Source organism: Dreissena polymorpha, chromosome 9, assembly GCF_020536995.1.
Source record: "Dreissena polymorpha isolate Duluth1 chromosome 9, UMN_Dpol_1.0, whole genome shotgun sequence".
Classification (NCBI taxonomy): domain Eukaryota; kingdom Metazoa; phylum Mollusca; class Bivalvia; order Myida; family Dreissenidae; genus Dreissena; species Dreissena polymorpha.
In genome coordinates this window covers 60,852,434-60,872,854 of record NC_068363.1, presented here as the reverse complement: position 1 = coordinate 60,872,854, position 20,421 = coordinate 60,852,434, and the positions used below count along the sequence as shown (strand labels likewise).

The window sequence follows — 20,421 nt, the reverse complement described above, 5'->3', positions numbered from 1 at the left end:
TTTTAAGACTCTCCCATAATGAATTAGGTTCCCGATTGGCGGATCCAAATCGATCAAATATCTTTGGTATGCTGCCATCCTTTCAGGACTTGGATCTCTCGACTAATGGGATTACAATATTATTTACTTCGACCTTCGAAGCGTTAGTTAATTTGGTACATTTAGACTTGAGCAACAACGATATTGAACTTTTTGAAATAAGAATTAACATGTTATATAATTTATTGTCATTGAATGTGTCTGTTAACTCGATACATACGCTTTCTACTAACATACAGCACCAGCTTGAATCCAATGAAAAAATGAACACTGCGTTTTTATTGGACTTACAAAATAATTCATTAACATATGACTGCAATAATCAAGAATTCCTAAATTGGTTGTTGAAACGCAAAAATAATATGTTCGGATTCGAAAACTACAAATTCGTTACATCTGACAATAACGTTTTGAATGCCAAAGAGTTTTGCGACGACATTGGAAACCTTGCCTCAAGGTGTAAATCATACACGGCTGTCATTGTTATATGTTGCATAGCCTTGGCGACATTCATTTCACTAGTTACTGGAGGAGTAATACACAAAAATCGATGGAAACTTCGTTACATTTTGTACATGTCAAAGAAGAGATCCTTTGGATATAGAAGGCTACCGGATTATACTGTCATTGAGAACTATAAATATGATGCATTTATTTCCTACTCTGAAGACAATATACGTTTCATTCGAGACGAGTTCCTACCACGAGTGGAGACAGAACACGTGTCACTTTGCATTCACCAGCGGGACTTTCTTGCTGGTAACGCCATCTCAGACAACATCATACAGGCTATCGATAGCAGCAGAAAAACGGTAGTTATATTGTCGAATTCGTTTCTGAAGAGCAAGTGGTGCATGTACGAGTTCAACATGGCGCGAATTGAGAGGATATATTCTAGAGGCAATGACGTTTCTCTTGTTATAGTTATGCTAGAACAAATGTCTCATAGCGCTATGCCGTTGGATATGGTTCGTTGGATACAGGACAATAATTACATAGAATACACAACGAACCAAGAGGGCAACGTACTTTTTTGGGACAAACTTAATAGTTTTATACGATCAATTTAAAAATTACTTTTGGTTTACTTATTAAAAAATTGAAACAAGGTCTTAATCTGGTTAAAGTAATATATCCACATCTAGACATGTTTAATTTGTACGGTGCCGATAGTCACTAGTACGCGTTAATGTTTCTGTAAACATTTTTAGAATCATTTTTAACATTTTAACTGTTTTTATTGATTGAAACTATATAGATAACTGTGTTATTGTTAATGTTATCGCGGCTAAATGGAATATGCAAATGTTGTTATAAACATGTATTAAAGTTATAAACACAATCAAGGAACGATTTATGTTGCAAGTTGTTATGACGGGACCATCACATCATCATTTACCTCACTGTATTGCTATCTGATCATGTCAATTTCGGATGTGAATGGGAATTTGAGTTAATATATTATTAATATAAATGACCATTTTTGCGTATACATGACTAAGTCTTCCGTAAATATTACATAAGTATTCTAAATTTCAGATCCATTACTTGTTGCTAACATATTATTGTGTATATATTTTAATTGTATTATCAATAATGACATGTGTATGTGTACATCAGTTAATGCAAATAAAGATGGTTGCAACTCCATACTTTTAAGTCTACACTTTTAAAAGTAGAGTGTTTATTGTATTTGTGTAAATCACAAATTCCAAACAATATTTCTTATCACTATGGCCAAATAAACAGATAAGATGTTAGTCGGATTTGCCGCTACTTAACATTTTAAAATGACATAAAAATACCTTTTGTTTTATTGCGCCAGCTTGGTCCAATGTGTTCTTTACCCGATTGTATTTATCCACTAGTTTCTTTTAATCAGCCTTAAGCATTTTTTCAGATTTAGTACGCGGTTTTGCTTGAAATATTGCCAAACTAGGAAATATTGCCAAAATAATTTCAATGTATGAACTTACACTTATATGTATCATGAATATTGCTGGGCCAAGTGTGAGGTTGAGCGCTCTTAAGCCGGTTTAAACCCCCCGGTGCTTTGCATTGAACGTGCCAAGGCGTGACCTCAGCTTTATTCTAGTATGTGTGTATGTTGTTCCGTATTGTGCTGTTTCGTACTGTTTTGACAATTGGTTACTTGCCTTAAATAAAGGACCACACAATTGTGTATAATAAGAATGCAATACTGCTCCAGCTGCTGGACTTTCACTTCTTTATAATGATTTTTTTTAAATGTGATTTTACGTAACGGCTCCTGGATACTCGCTTCGGTTGATCTGTTAAGGTTTTTTTCCGAATATTATTGACGACATGCTTCCAGTTATTCAAGCTAAAATAATGTCAAAAACTATAAACCTTTGCCATCTTTTATTTCGCTCGAGCGACTATTGAAACTGCACATTGACACACGTTGTGGGTAGTTTTTAACATTTATAAAAAAAATTCAAGGTCAAACACTGGGTGAGATTATTGTATTGAGAGGATACTATTATTCAGTATAAACAGCTTTTTCGGAGCAATAATAAGTAGAACAAATGATATATTTGTTTTTGCATCGGTCTTCAGAGAAAGGTCTTGAGACCTTAAAATACAATAACCATTTATAAGACGATGCTAACAGGAACAACTATCCCTGAGAGGTCAGATATATTTTCAGTCGTACATTAGAGTAGATATTTAAAAAAACACTATCGGAATTATTAAATAATGTAATAGAAAGCATATAACTGGTGTTTGTTAATGTCCAGAATATGTTTATACCTAAAACAGACTACGATTTCGGCATTCATACTACATGTTCAATTCATGAGTATGCCGTTAAACGTACCGTTAAACGTACCTATTTAAAATATTGAAACCCGACAACAATTTCAGAATATATCTTTACAAAAATGAATCAGTAAAAAACATAGTTTCTTCTTTTGTGTTTTTATTTATTAGGTCGTAAAAGGACAGCGCATGATTCAGTTGTTTTTTTTGTGTGTACAGAAAAATCTGAAAGAATGATGTAACAAATGTAGTTTACTGTGTAAGTTTTCTAGCTTCTGACAATGTCTGTAAAAAACATCTGTTTTTTCTGATTGGTTGTCAATAAGTGGGCGGAAAACCACAAATGTACATTTCAGCAAATTCTCTAGCAGGGGGCATTTAGTTTGATGTGATAACAATGTTTAAACAGCGAATAATTTACCATTCATAATACTTTATGTGTTTCAAATCGATTAAAGTATTCCGCAATGCGATATATAACGCGTCGCTGCATAGACCTTAAACATAAGTTTAATCTGAAAAATCATTTCTTATAAGGTAGTTTTATTGCTTATTTATTAGCAATTGGATTTATTTTTTATATTACTTTAAATGATTAATTGCTTTTAAAATGATTTCGGTATTCAACGGCGTTAAGTTGTATATTTTACAAAAATAAAAAAGATATTTCGTTAAAAAACACACTAAAGGCCATAGCAATTTAATGAGATGGTCGTCGAATTTGAGGCATCTGCAAAAGTGTAAGGTGTAATAAACATATTTTATTTTTAATTTAAACGAAGTGTCGATTTTACCTCGAACCCTTTTTTTAAATTAAGATCTATTGTTCTATTTATTTGGTTTAATCTACATGTTATCGACACATTATGTTTATTTTTGGAAATTAACCAATTTTGTGATGTACTAACCAACAAGGTCACTTTTCCTCTCACGGCTCTGAATTGACATGTTATAATTGTTGTTGTGTTTTTGCAAATCTATTTCGGCAACTTTTTCAAACATTGAATTGTAGAACATTTTTTATGTATGAAAATAAGCAATAGCATTTTTGGCATTGAAATGAAATGATATAACTGGTTCATAAACTCTATACTAAGCTACAACTATGAAGGTTGTTCTCTTGCTCTGGATTCATCATTTGAGTCAATAAATTCCATAACTCAGAGCAATATTTGCTTACTCGAATTCAACGGCGTTAAGATGTATATCCGACGTCACGTGACTCGTTAAACTGACCAGCACATCGCTGATGAAGACTATGTGATATAGTCGAAATATTCGAGTAAGCAAATATTCCTCTGAGTTATGGAATTTATTGACTCAAATCTATACAAAGCTCTTTTTTTCATCCATTGTATTCATGTATTTTTTTAACCTCAAAAGATGACGTCAACTTTATACTAAGCTCTTTCTTTGTCATCCATTGCATTCTTTATTCTTTCAACCTCAAATGATGATGTCAACTTTAGAAGTCAAAAATTTTGGCCATAAAATAGCTTTGTATTTGACATGAAGTACAATTTGATTTTAATTATTATGAATTATAATCAAATTATAATAATTATATAATAAAATTAATGTTTAATGTGTGTTACAATGCTATGAGTTTAGATTTTATTTACACTTATATGTATCATGAATATTTCTAAAGCCAAGTGTGAGGTTGAGCGCTCTAAAATCGGTTTAAACCCCCAATGCTTTGCATTGACCGTTCCAAGGCGGTGACCCCAGCTTTATTCTTGTGTGTTTATGTTGTTTTGTATTGTGCCGTTTTGTACTGTTTTGGCAATTGGTCACTTGCCTTAACTAAAGGACCAACTAATTGTATATAATGAGAATGCAATACTGCTCCAGCAGCTGGAGTTTCACTTCTTTATAATTCGAGGAATTTAGATACAAAAGTGAAATATGGTGGCATAAATGCCTTATTGCCACATGTCTTGTTTTATGCAAAATATTTTGAGTATATTTGTAAATTCAAGTTAGGTGAGTTTTTTTTTTTTTGAAGTTTTTTCTACATTGTTGGGGGGTATCTTACTAGAAACTAGTATTTAAAATACATACAGTCGCTTTCTGTTATAATGTCATTTTCATAATCCGCTTAGAGATTCTAATGACGGAACGCACAATATCGATTAATTCACTGTGTGCCTGTGTGAGTATTATCGCTTAAAGACACCTGTTATTTCGCTATTGCATTAAGCCCGGGAATCGAGCACGCTACCTCTAACTATAAGCGAGTGCTCTGTAAAGTAACTTAAACAGAGCGCGTACATAGCATATCACATATCCCGATTAAGTTGTAACATTACTATTTCCTCTACCAAGTTTGAATTCAAATTTGACCTCAAGTAACATTGAACAGCGTAAACCTGATCCCGATGACCCCATTGGTTGGTTGAATGTTCCACGGTCTCACGTTGGCAGCATTGTCGAATGGTGGAAAAAGATGAAGCCAGTCTGGAACTTCAACATTGGAGTGTTCTTCTTGGCTTAAACTGGATACTGCCAACTCATCTTGAATTTCGATACACCAATGTTGTAGATCAGTGGTCTTAATTGACTGATTGCCTAAATATAATAATTGTTATGAGCACGACGGAAGGACGACGTAGTTTTCTTGAGCTGCCCGAAGCCAATCTCGCATTCGCTCTTAAATGTTCGGATATCTTCGCGGGAAATTTACATGGAATATATTGTCACATCAAAAATAAAAACGAGCATTTTGTATATCGTTAAATATGATTATGTTACCAGACCACATCTAGCGTCGAAATTTCGGCTATTGTCATAGAAACACTGATTTTTTTATGGATTAATTTCATTTAACGAAATATGTTACGAAATTGGTTTTGTGTGTTGATGTGGCTTTTGTTGTAGTCTAGACGTGTTGTAACTACAACGCAAGGCGTATGTCGCTAAATGTTTATTCAACAATGTCCAAGCTACAAGTGTTCAACAAACTATATAGCATATTCATATATACAGACAACTCTTACGGATATAATTAAGTATAATACAGTGATGTCCCTTTAACTATACATTAAATTATGAAACAGCTTTAAATATTCACGATGAATTACATACAGACAGTTAACTAGGAATTAACTTCTTAAGTAATGCATTTACGACATCACATTGCCTTTTGATTCTGGAAGCTGTAATAGGTGTGATTTACTTCCATAACTCAATTGAACTCGAGCCGCATGTGCCCTAAAAGTCTGCAACCAACCATTTGATATAATGTATATAATTCTAATCGTGGACGTACTCTGGTACCCAATCTTTACTTAACTATATAATTGGAAAGACTATAACCGGATCTACAACGGTAACACCGGTTTAACACTGTTTTTTACTTAAATTAACACAACTACATTCCGGACCAGCTTTTTAACGGGTAGATTGAGCTTGGATGTAGGGAGAAAGGTGTTACTTTCGACACGTCGTCTCATGATATTGAACATTTTGAAAAATTTCTACATAGCATGATGACTGACACATTTAGAGTCCAGACAAGCTAGGACGCAAGCATACACATTTCATATACACTCGACTGTTTTCAATCTTTATGAAACTTGGTTTTGATCAAATGGAGTTTGTATTGTGATTTTTATTATTGACAACAATTTCACTAACTTTGTATTTAATATTTACGGATATAATCTAAGTATTGAACTTTATTATGTCTTTGTCATTAAAGTTTTGTCAACTGTCGTCAGTATGAATCTTTGTTGTGAAATGTTAAAAACAATTCGCCAATACCTATTATTTGTCAATGTTTAAAAGGTAGATCATCGTATCAATATACAAGGTAGATCATTGCAAATATGTATTTATAGCATCGAATCGTGCATATTTCCACTTTTCATAACTATATAATATTTTTTGTTGACATTCAAAAGCATTTTACTCGCGAAAGGTATTCCGTTTATCTGTATTTGAAATTGTATAAAAGTCCCGTCGAACACCATTTTAAAGTCTCATTTCCGCTGTTGGGCGATTATTACATGTGATAAGATTGTTCAAAAGATTTCCATAAATATAGTCATTATGAAGATATTAACATAACACGTATCAAACCGAAACCTTAATAAGAGAGTAATTGAATTTAAGCAAAGAATAGCATTAAATAATCCATACCAACTGAATTAAATGCCCTTAAGGTGGTGCTGCTTAGGGTAGGTTGACTTAAACTTTGTATTCAAAACGTCTTTAAGGGATCACAATTTGAATATATGTATTTATCATATTAATTTACATAAATCACTTCCTTTGCAAACAGTGTGAAAGCATTTCTTGTTACAGGATAAACGATAGGATGGACAAGATAGGGTTTTGTTTTGGGTTGAACGGTTATGTTTGTTTTCCATAAATGTTGAAGATTGCCATCGTTCTCACAAATGACACCCAAACATTCATGCACATCAGTGGATGACAGTTTTAAAACATATATTTTTTATTTTGGCATTGCATATATTTGATATATAAAGTTTATCCATCATATGTTTTATTAAAACTTTATTTACGAGTACCATATGATTATACCAAGATAGTAATACAAACGAATTACGAGTAGACGGAATTCCTTTAGATTAATTTAAAAAGTATTTTAAAGTATTATTTTAAACTCAATTATATCTAAACCCTTAATATTTCCGAGACACTCTGAATTCAGTTTCCTGGGTAGAAGCAGTAGTAGTTGTTTAGCGATGGTGGCTTAAGAGAAGACATAAAGAATATACCATGAATTTTACATGTTTTAAAAGTTGTATGCCCTTATAGTCATTCATATTGATAGTTAACTGTTGCAGTGTTTGGTATAATGCATGCAAAGATAAACGCACTTGACACATGATTTCCTTTTTCGGCGTTAGCTGTATACGCCAGCTTTTCACCTTAGCCTGACCTTTGTTAGCGTCCAATAGAATTCAAATAAAACTTCCCGCGGCCAAGTACAGATGAACACACTTCATTAACTGCATTGGCTGATTTTAGAATACGACCAGAACATTGGAAACATGTCCGCGTCTTTGTAACACTGTTTTACTGCGTGTTCACAATGAAACAATTTTATATCTAATGAAAAGGCTTAATAGATAGAACAGTTTTGCACTCAATCTCGACATCAATACAGTTTGTGCGTCCACGTTTTATTTTCAGAAGATTTTCAGCGCGAGAACGTTTGCATTTAAAGGCTATGTTCTCATATTTAGTACTAACTTCCATATTCCTGTCAACATGTTAACATGTTAAAGTATAGAGAGCAGTGGAAGCGAAGACTCACTTTAATGCATTGCATTTCAACTCGCGAGGTATATCGGGTCAATTTGCGGCCACTGTTTGTGAATGTCAGAGTTTACATACAGGTCATCGATGCGTCTACCCTATGTGCTGTTCGGAGTTCGCGGCCAGGAAAATAATCGTTACATAATAAAGACGCTATAGCGTGAACTAGGTGAATTGGAATTTTCTTTAGACCAGACAGATGTTAAATGAAGATATCCAGCGATATCATATGGTATGTAAATAATAATTTCTTAATGTGTTTTACAACAATACCATGATAAATATTATTTTTAATTAATTTAACAAGAAGTATGCCATCATATTGACTAATGAATTAAGCATGAGCGCAATGATTCTCGATACTGTTAATAATCGAATCAAATAGCAACGCCAGACAAACCACTAAAACAGGTTTGTTCGAAGAACGCGCGTATAAATATTCAAAATATGTACGGATACTTCGCGTGTGGCCGGTTGACTCATATGTTTTAATTTCAATTCCATTCTTCTTTTGGTTTTCTGTTTTGTATCTATACGTTTATGACCAGCAATATGTAATAATGTAAAATAAGCCGCGAAAACTCCGCGTATCATCCCGTACTGCGTTTGCTGCAGCTTAGAACTGCACAGAAAAAGATATTCGCTATCTTTGATTTCATTCATTGAAGTCTTTACCTTTCATTAACTGCAACCACAATCAACGCCGTATATCTTTTTTAAAGATATTTCTTGTTTAATTTATACGTGGTATAGAACACCGATAAAATCTTAGTCATTTTATAAAATTCTTATCAACCACCTCCAGTGTTATTCTTATTATGGCTTCTCACGTGAATATTGTGGTTTACACGGCTGTCACTTTCTTAAAAATTTAACGGGATACTTAAAAATGTGTTGTAGAATACTATTAGTAATTCTTTGTGTCATTAAAATAAACAGAATTGACTGTAAAGAAAATATGTACCTATGTGGACCGAGACAATCAACTGTGAGGGCAAGGGTGACATGAGGCTTTCGGAGATATGCTCTGACATTTCCAGCAAGGGATATGCATCCGTGGTTCTAAGGGCTGGCAGAAACAACTTAGGAAACTTGAAATCTTTGGATCTTAAAGGATGTGAAAATCTTACAGAATTATACTTAAATTATAACCAAATATCTATCGTTGAAAGATACACATTTCAGGATTTCTATCAATTATTCAAATTAGATATATCCCGAAATCTGTTACCGGTGTACAGCGGAAACTTGAATGCATCTTTTCTACCGAACACTTTGAAGACGCTCAAACTTCATGGATGTCAAAACATATTTTTACTATATGCTTCATTACCTGACTTTGACGATCTGAAAAACTTAAGCAGTATCACAATTGATGGCTACCCAAATGTTTCGTTTAACTTTTCAAAAATAAAACAACTTTCTTTTTCGGGATTGAACTTCCAATCCTACTGTAACCTCTCCCGAATAGACAACAACACGTTCTCGCATTTGAGATCGCTCCAAGTTCTCAACATATCCGCATGTGGAATCCATAGCATCACAGCAGGGGCATTCGAACATATTCACGGTCTTAAGGTTCTAGACATTTCTTACAACCGGCAGCTGGGGATAAAATCATTCGCGAACATAACGTATGGCTTGCAGTTTTCGAGGATCGGCTTCTTGAACATATCCTTCGTTTATAACACATTTGGAATAGGCATCAAAGTTACTGTGTCGGATCTGTGCTACATCTGGAACACAACAGTTGAAGATTTAGACATATCGGGAAATAGAATTGAGATAATTGAAACAAATGCGCTTATACTTATTCCTACATCATTGAAAACAATACGTATGGATATGAACAAATTCACGTTTGGACCATATTTACTGCAACTCAGTTGCATGAGAAACGTTCAGACAGCGATTGGTTCATATCTAAATTATGCATTCAATCCCATGATATACACCGCTGAGCACGTTAAGGATTTTCATACACCCCCAATTGACATGGGTCAGAACTCGTGTCCTTATTGCAATGACTCGTTTTTGAAAAAAAGGGCAAAGTCTTCAGAAGAATGCCGCTACTTTGAACCTGATTTTAACAACATATATGATGGTGTTCGGTTTCCATTTAGATTGGAAAACAATTTTTAATGACGGCAAATTTGTTCATAATTTAGACAGACAATATAATTTCGAGCCAACTAATAATTCAATCCGGTTCATTGATCTTTCGGGAAATGTGTTTAAGTCGTATACTGGATATTATGGTCATCTTCATAACATGGAAATTTTCAACATATCTCGGTGTTCTATTAAAACAATCGTCCCCAATACTTTAAATTTCACATCATTGAAAGTTTTAAGACTCTTCCATAATGAATTAGGTTCTCAAATGGCGGATCCATATCGATCAAATATCTTTGATAAGCTGCAATTCCTTCAGGATTTAGATCTTTCGTCCAATGGGATAACAGTATTGTTTTCTCCGACCTTTGCAATGTTGTATAATTTGGTACATGTAGACTTGAGTAACAATAATATTGAACGTTTCGAAATAAGAATTAACATGTTATCTAATCTTTTGTCATTGAATTTTTCTGTTAACTCGATACATACGCTTTCTGCTAGCGTGCAGCATTAGCTTGAATCCAATGAAAAACTAAATTCTACGTTTTCTGTGGACTTAAAAAAAATTCATTAACATATGACTGCAATAATCAAGAATTTCTACACTGGTTGTTGAAACATAAAGAGAACATGTTTGGATTCGAAAACTACAAGTTCATTACATCTGCCAATAATGCGTTGAATTCCAAAGAATTTTGCGAAGACATTGGAAACCTTTCCTCCAGGTGTAAATCATACACGGTTGTCATTGTTATATGTTGCATAGCCTTGGCGACATTCATTTCACTAGTTACTGGATGATTTATATACAAATATCGATGGAAACGTCGTAACTTTATGTACATGTCAAGAAGAGATATTTCGGATATAGAAGGCTACCGGATTATATTGTCATTGAGAACTATACATATGATGCATTTATTTCCTACTCTGAAGACAATATACGTTTCATTCGGGACGAGTTAATACCACGAGTGGAGACAGAACACGTGTCGCTTTGCCTTCACCAGAGAGAATTCCTTGCTGGTAGCGCCATCTCAGACAACATCATACAGGCAATCGACAGCAGCAGAAAAACGGTAGTTATATTGTCGAATTCGTGTCTGAATAGCAAGTGGTGCATGTATGAGTTCAACATGGCGCGAATGGAGAGCATTTATTCTCTAGCCGATAAAGTTTCACTTACAGTTATGATAGAACAAGTGGCCCATAGCGCTATGCCGTTGGACTTGGTTCTATGGATACAGGACAATAATTACATCGAATACACAACAGACCACGAGGGCAATGCACTTTTTTGGGACAAACTTAATAATGTTATAAGCTCTGTGTAAAACTTATTTTTGGTTAACATGTTCCTACAATTGGGTCATGGTCTTTAACTGTTTAAGTCATATGTTCATATCTAGACAGGTTTTGTACCGATAGTCACTTGTGTTCGTGCATGTTTCTGTAGGCATTAATTTAAATCCTTTTAAAATGTTTTTATATTGGCTGAAGCATTGAAAATATGTGTATATAACTTTGTTATTGATAGTGTGTATCGCTAATAGATGTAATATGTCATTTGTGCTTTAAATGTGTAATGGAGCATTGCACACGCAAAGGAACGCTGCATTTTTCAAGATATTTTGTCGGTACTATCAAATCACTATATATCTCCCTTTATGTCAATCACATCATTTCAATTATAGAATAATTATTGCGTACATATTACGTTAGTATTCCAAATTACAAAATCATTACACGTAAATAACATATTATCGCGTATATATTTTACTAGTATTTGCAATAACGACATGTGTATGTGTACAAGGTTAAAACTAATATAACTAAAGTGTTAATTATATGTTTGTAAATTACAAATAACGTTCAATATCTGATCGCTAAGGCAAAAAAAACAACTGATTACATGTTAGTCGGATTAACCGTTACTTACCATTTTTATAATGACATAAACTATGTTTTGTTTTATCGTGTCCACTGGATCCATTTTCCCCGCATTCAATGTCATTTTTATTGTAATTATTCTGAATAAGTCTGTTACAAATATTTTTTTGAAATATGTTACACTGAGCGGCCTTTGCCTCTGACTATGGAATGTCGCCCGAATGATTTCAATGTATAAAAATGGGTCATTCTATTGGTGGAATAGTGCAAATAACAAGCATGAACCGCAAAACAAATGACAAAGTAAAAACATTTTGGTCCTTAAATGTGCCTTTTCACGTTGTGGTAAATTGACAGAATTATAAAATAAATTCAGATTCGCACATTTTCGTTGTAGTTATGATATTTGTGAGGAAACAGTAATACTAAACATTAACCATGCTTTAAAATATCATTATATACATCTTTTTTACTATTTACAAATTTGAAAATTATAAAGCGTTGCAACGCAAAACGACTAAATTTGGGGAGTTCTGTTGTTGTCGTTATATTTTGTAATGCCACGAGGATTGCTTATACAATGTATAAAATAATCGCTGATTGTATGAGCACGGATGGCCGAGTGTTCTAAGCGATAGACTTTTACTGCATGGGCCAGTTTAGGGTTACCGTTTTCTTTCTTTAATTTTATTCTTGTTTTTGTACTTGAGCTTTTTAGATTAAATGTTAACATTTATCAATATAAAGCATTTAATGGCAAACTTCAATATATGACAAAATCTGTGGAAAAGCCCCTTTAAAAACTACTGTGATTTTAGATAATATTCCGAGGATACTCGCTATGGTTGATCTGCTAAACTTGTTGCCTAAGGTTGCTGACAAGTAGGCCTCCAGCGATTAAAGCTAAAAGAGTGTCAAAACTGGTTCAAAAGCTATATACTCTGCCATTCGTTTATCATCTATGAGCGACATTTGAAACTACACATTGACACAAGTCGTGGGTTGTTTTTAACATTCATTAACAAAGTTAAAGGATAAACACTTGGTCAGATGATTGTATTGAGAGGATATTATTTTGAGTATATATAGCTATTTTTGGCGGGGATTCGTCCTACAAGTTATCAATGAGTCTTTGCAATTTTGGTGTCCAGAGACAGGTCTAAACACTTTTAATAATACAGTCGAAACTGACCTAATGGCTACCTGAATTTACCGGTCACCTGCAGACAACGGTCAGTCTGGAATCCCCCCGACGAAAAACACTCTAGATTACACCTGAATTTAACGGCCACCTGTTCATAACGGTAAACGGCCACTATATTCAACTCCGAAATTCATGTTTTAACTGAAATCAACGGTCACGCGTCAGTCGTCTCGAGTCGCGAAAATTAAAAACACTGCACATCATTTGTCCGTCTATTTTGCGGTTTAAGCGTTTGATAGCGGTAATTGCCTTTGATATTATAAAAGCGGCTCGCTGCGAGTAAACAAATAATAAGGTGTTGAGAAGGTTTGTTTTCCGGGGAAAATTGTGGGGGTTTCTTCAACAGAAAATATGTCAGAGTTTTTGACACGTTTAAAGTAATAATCGCTAATTAAATGACCGCTAATTAGTACATTGTACTTACAACATTGAGTATCGATTTTAAAATAACATTTTCGGATCATTCTTTAAAAGAGCTTTCTAGCGTTCACAACACTTCTAAAAGCAATCGGAATAATAAATCACGGAATAACAATGAGTGGTAAACGTAAGTTCCTAACATAAGAGGAGCGAGTCAAGTGTTTGAAACTATTTGAATCTGGAAAAAGTTCGCGTGTAATAGCAAGTGAGCTCTGTGTTGGACGTACGCAAATGCAGAGTGTTCTTAAGCGTAAGCGAGACTTGATGGAGGAGTATGATTCGAATGCAAATGTGAGTTTGAAGCGTTGTATTTTTTATGAGGTTGTTGAATTAAAATGCTTTTTGTGTGATGTTTGCGTACGAATAAATTTAAACAAACTTGTTGCGTCTTTTTCTTTGAATCAGAACGGTACAATATCACCGTCACTTTGGTCATTTCCCTTGACTGACCGCTGAATTCAGGTTTGACTGTATACTAATTCACAAGACAATTCTTACAGGCGTAACTGATATAATTACCATCCCGGAAGTATTTGATATCTTTTAAGGGGAGCATTGGTAGTAAAGATTGATCGTTTAAAATCACAATCTTTATTATTTAAGAATGTTTTTTATTTAAAGGTAGCATATAATGGGCGGTTTACCTACATTAAATGGGTCATTTTTTATGAGTATTCCGTGAAACGTATCCATTTTTAATATTGACACATGAAAACAATTTTCGAATTCATCTCGACAAAAGTTAAAAAATAAAATAAACATAACGTCTTTATCTTCGTGTTTATTTATCTGGTCGCAAGTTGTTATGTGTAAACAGAAAAATCAGAATGCAGTTAAGTATTAAAGTTTTCGAGCTTCTGACAAAGTCTGTAAAATCAAACTTCTTTGAAATGTTTTAATGTTGTTTTCTTATCGGCGGCCAATAAGTGGTCGTTATACTTCATATTGCTTTCGTCTATGAATCAAACAATTGTACAACAAAATATCTCGAAACCAAGGGCAAAACGCTTTTTGTGTCAACTCTTTTCAAAACGCGGATGATAATTCTATTCACCATGCTTTATGTGTTTCAATTAAACTTCATAAAAGTCACATGAATCTTTAGAACAGGCAGCTCATGTATTCGCACTAATTTGTTTTTTAGAAACTTCCTTATAAAATCGATATGGGATCATATTATATTAGTATTTAAAAGCGTGATTAGGCATACTTTACAAGATCAAATAGATTTCTTGAAAGAGAAAAGACACATACAGCTACTGCAATTTGATGAGATGTTCGTCAAATTTGCGGATTTGCGGAACTTGAAATTCGTTTAGTTGGTCTGACACTATTTATTTTTTTTTGCAAAAGTAATTTCGGTTACTGCTTCAGAATAGGGCATGTCAAACTAATGTATTTAATGCATGAAAATATGCAAAAGGATTGGTGGTAGTGAGTAAATTAGATAGCATAAAAATGACATAATAACAATACAACTGATGAAAGACTACCGTTGTTTGGTGATTGGGCCAAATTAAGACAGTGGTTGTGATTGGTCGGCTTGATTTGTCACAATTGGCATCCAGTTATTCAAGTTAACAAAATTACAAAACTTGGTCTGAAACTATAACCTTTGCACTTACTTTGTGATCAATGATTGAAAGGCGAAATTACAAATGGATTACATATCATGGTATAATTTAACAATCACAAAATTTCAGGACAGCCACTGGAGCAGACAGTTGTATTGAGAGCAGATTGATGGAAATATTTAAAGCTTGAAATGAGTTTTGCAGTAATCGTCATCAAATTGTTATAGTTCTGTTACATCTTTGTGATTACGATCTTACAAATCAGGGTGCATAATCAAAGGGGTTTTCAGAGGTTTACACACGGGCTGGACAGAATATAAACACACCGTTTAGAACTTTTTTTTCAAATATCTCAAGTTATTGAACTATATTTGCACAAATCTTAAGTGCATAAAAGGCAGTTTTTCTTGAAGTTATTCTTAAGAATAAATCATTGGAAACGTCTGAAATCGGTGACAAAATGTCTACGTTGCGTGCAGTACACACAATTGCGAATTTCAATGTTAAGGGTGTTACCCCTAGATTTGTGATATTTCCTTAAATAAGTTTTTGTCAATACAAATTTCGGAAGTTGCTTGTAACATACCTTTGCTCATTATTGCCAAATATCATACCAATAGAAGATTGTAAACTTTGCCATTTCGTTATTGTTACAACTGGAACGTTTTAAAAGTCTCTCAGTGTATATAGAGTATATGTCACAGACAGGCTGTTGTATGGTATAATATTTGACATTTGACCTCTGAATGTGACCTTGCTGTTTGAGGTAGGGAGAGGGGGGATACAGAAAACTCCCTGTCCACATGGTGGTCATTAGTGGTAAGTTATTTTAATTATTCACAATAAACATGGTTTCAGATAAGTAATTATTCACTACGTAAGTAATGCATTTTGAAAGTGTAATAGGTACTCATTACTTCCATAACCAAATCGAAATTAACAAATTACGAAATTACAAAATAAACATGTGTAAAAATCTGCCCTATAAATCTGCATTCAACTTTCCGAGACACCGTGCCTGTCTGTGTATTATTTAACTGTGATATTAGTCCCGATCTTTTCTTTACTATAAAGAGGTAAAAGCATCCATCGTATCTCTTACCGTAACACCGGTTCGTTAATTGATTATCATCAATCGGAAAAATAATCAATAATGTTAATAAATGTGTTAATACTGTATCATCAACAAAGCGTTCAACTAACATCAATCAAAAGTATTCGTTTGGAAGTGGTAGCGCGCTCTCTTTGTTTTTTATACGTCCCCGTATCGAACCTCAAGTCAGGAAAAATTGTTATCTGCGTTTTCTTGGTATTATAATTATTCAAAACTTCCAAATATCATATTCTTCTTTTAATAAATTATTCAAAACTTCCAAATATCATATTCTTCTTTTAATAAATTCATTTTATGAATTTAAAAATCACACACGAAATTCTGTAAACGATTCCGTAATAATAACCACGTAAGGTTCACAAAATAGGTTGTTGACTGCATAAAATCTTGTTACCATTATTAGCCAGCACAGACAAAGAGGGGTTTATAATGGAATCATGTTATCCATCTGACCTTCGGCCTTCTTGTCAAGGACATAACTCGAAATCTATCAGAGGCATTAACATGAAACTTCACAGGTGATACATTTAATAGATGGAAAATATTTTCAGTGTTCAAGAGCGAAAACTAATGATATCATAATTGCCTGGTTATTGCGCTTTCTTTCAAATTTAACTTCTGTCTTCGGCTTTAGTACTTTGGACACATACACGATATGATTCACACGTTTCACTGTACAATGTGCAGGCACTACTAGCAGTGATGTATTGGGATACTAGCAGTGATGTATTTGGATACTAGCAGTGATGTATTGGGATACTAGCAGTGATGTATTGGGATATAGCAGTGATGTATTTGTATACTAGCAGTGATGTATTCGGATACTAGCAGCGATGTATTGGGATACTAGCAGTGATGCATTGGGATACTAGCAGTGAAGTATTGGATACTACCAGTGATGTTTTGGGATACTAGCAGTGATGTATCGGGATACAAGCAGTGATGTTTTGGGATTCTAGCAGTGATGTATCGGGATACTAGCAGTGATGTATTGGGAGGGTTAAAACTATTACACTCGTATCACGACGGTTAGTGTTAACATGCTCAAGCCTTTTTTAAATTTCAGCAGGTTTTCATGTATTAAGTGCTAATACTTACTCTATTAACTGACAAATGCCCTTTTTGAATCAAAGATAAGGGCAAAGTGGCAGTAAGAATTGCAAGACTAATTCCCACCATTGCTATTTGGACGTATCACGAGTCTTGTCACACTCCTTTGATACAGCATTCACGGCGCTTTTCTGTCTCAGGTTTATCTGCTTAACGAACCACCTGACTAAAAGTATTCCACAATGACACCAAGATTTTAGTTTCACTTAAAACTATCAGAGTTATAAGGAAATTACACGTGTTATATTTTGCATAGTAAATTAATAATAGAGATAATGTACACATCAGTGAGATACATCGAAATACCCACCGTGCATAAGTTGAGAAGGCTCTTAGTATATATTGATTTACTTGAAAAGGTATTCAACACAAAAAAAGATTTGGGATACAAATTATTGAGCAAGATATTTGATAACGTAGCAGTCACAATAAATGTAACGTTCATATTGTTCGGCACTCTTTTGTGATAGATTATTAAACAAGTAATAACAATAACTATTATTATACAGTATTATATTCGTAACAAGTAGTACTTTTTTCGAACTTTTCTTCTCAGTAGTTGGTGACCTTAAGGTAGTTCTATTCCACCGTACACTTGATATTTATTTTTCTCAACGTTGAGGAATCGGTACATATTATAAGCTTTATTTTATTCATTTTCTAATTGAACATATTGTAAATTATATTATATTAAAATATTTTATTTGAAAGCCGTACACAATATCGCGAGGTAAATTGAACATATTTTAATACGTAATAAACCATGTTGTTAACTCCCTAGTGTCATTCACAAATGAATTGGTGCCGTCGGACTAGGGACTACGAGGGATGATCGAAGTGAATCGTTGTGCTTACAGAGTTGTCGCTCGTCTATAATTTGCGCTGGACTGGTTCAGGTTTATAACTTCGTGATGCTAAATGTTAATAGGGGGAAATACTAATGGACAAATGCACTTAAAATAATGACTTTTGCATTCGTCAATGTTGAATGAGTGGGTGTAAAAGTAAATTTGAAATGCAGAAAAAAAAACATTCTAACTATGAAACGTTGCTACACGATTTCAATATATGAAAATTGAAAATTTGATAGGCGGTATTGTGCAAATGAAAAACATAAAACGCACTCATGTGACAAAGTAAAAACAATATTGGTCGTTCCAAATAAATGTGATTTAACGTAACGGTTCCAGGGTACTCGCTTTGGTTGATTTGATAAGGTTGTAGCTTAAGATTGTTGACGATATGCATCAAATTATTAAAGCTAACGGAATGTTCGAACTGGTTCAATCAAAGCGCTGAAGGCACTAAATGTGTTCGCTGTTGTATAATCTAAGACGCAACTCAGTTTTCAAAATTATGTTATAGCTTTTTATATCGCAAGTTTAAAATGACCACAGCCAATTCAAATGTATAAAGAGTGTGTCTAAAAGCACAGGTCGAGATGTGTTGTTTTTTTCAAATCCTTGATACAGCTAATCAGTGTGCACATGCTAATCTTATTTGATATGCATTCAGCCCCGTTTCCCCTGAAAGGAGCCAATATGTACAGATTTCAATGATACACACAAGACTGGCCATTGATGTCTTACAAGCTGTTAAATACTTTTGAATACATACACACTATGTAGTGTACCAGTGGGAACTATAAACAGGCAGATGCGGTGGTTAGGGCAGACGCTTTTAGCATCCGTCGTCTCTTAATTTTACTGCAGTTATCCACACAGGCAGTCACGGGTTAAGGTTCCTAGCGTAGTTAAGCCCATACTGATTTGCAAAATTGCCTCTACATTATTTGTTTGAGCTAACGCTCACAAATAAAAACTATATACTCTTTTCTTCGTTTATCCTCCATGAGCGAAACTTGACACTACACATTGACCCATGGCATGGGTAGTTTCTAATGTTTATTAACACAGTTCAATGACACACACTTGGTGTGATGATTGTATTGAGAGAATATCATATCCAGTATAAACAGCTATTTTGGTGCGATAATTATTAGAACAAAGGATACATTTGTTTTTTTTGCATGGTCGGTGTTTAGAGATAGGCCCACGGACCTTCAAATAATATCAATATTCATAAGACAATGCTTACAGAAATAACTATCCCGTAAAGATCAGATATCTTTTCAGGGGAACATTGGAGTAGAGAAAAGGTTAATTATTTTAAAAACAATGTGATCTTAATTATCAAAGAATGTAATAGATAGCATATCATTGGCGGTTTACGTATTTTTTAATGTTCAGAATCAGTTGATACATAAAATAGATTGCGATTATGGCATACATATTGAATGTTCATTTTATGAGTATGCTGTTAAACGGATATTATAAAAAAATCTGGCATTTTTATCGATATGTATTGCAAATAAATTTCGAAATATCTGCACGCTATTATCATGTAAATGTGCGTTCGAATGTCAGTTTGAATATTTGCATTCAAATAAGTAAAAATTGTAATTCATATTTCTATATGTCCCTCTTATAACACAATATAGTCTTGCGATTTTTAAATATCATATTATTTTTAATTCTTGTTATTTTGTTGTTTCATACATCAAAATTGTTTTATGTAAAAAAGCGGACATTAAATACAGCTTGATTCGGTTAAATCAAGTATTTCAAATTCATGAATGATATGCCAGCGGAACGGGTCGTGGTGTAATTAATAGTCTGTCATGCTAAGACACGTGTTGGGTGAAAGCGTGAAAACCCACCCTATCACCGGGCATGCGACCGTTTTTAACCAGGTTTTCCGATGGAAAAAACTGGTTATTAGATTGGCGGGTGGGCGGGTGGTCGGGCTGGCGGGCGGGCGGAACAAGCTTGTCCGGGCCATAACTTTGTTGTTCATGGTGAGATTTTAAAATCATTTGG

General features: G+C 34.0%; 1 protein-coding gene and 1 pseudogene across 1 annotated transcript; both read left to right on the top strand.

The window, feature by feature from the left end:
• LOC127846091 (toll-like receptor 4) lies at positions 1 to 1,109 on the top strand. Its single transcript, XM_052377268.1, has one exon. It carries the CDS (start codon positions 69 to 71, stop codon positions 1,107 to 1,109), a length of 1,041 nt encoding a protein of 346 aa, XP_052233228.1. The 5' UTR covers positions 1 to 68.
• A 7,969-nt stretch (positions 1,110 to 9,078) lies between these two features.
• LOC127846090 (toll-like receptor 4) lies at positions 9,079 to 11,564 on the top strand (annotated as a pseudogene).
• The last annotated feature ends 8,857 nt before the right edge of the window (positions 11,565 to 20,421 follow it).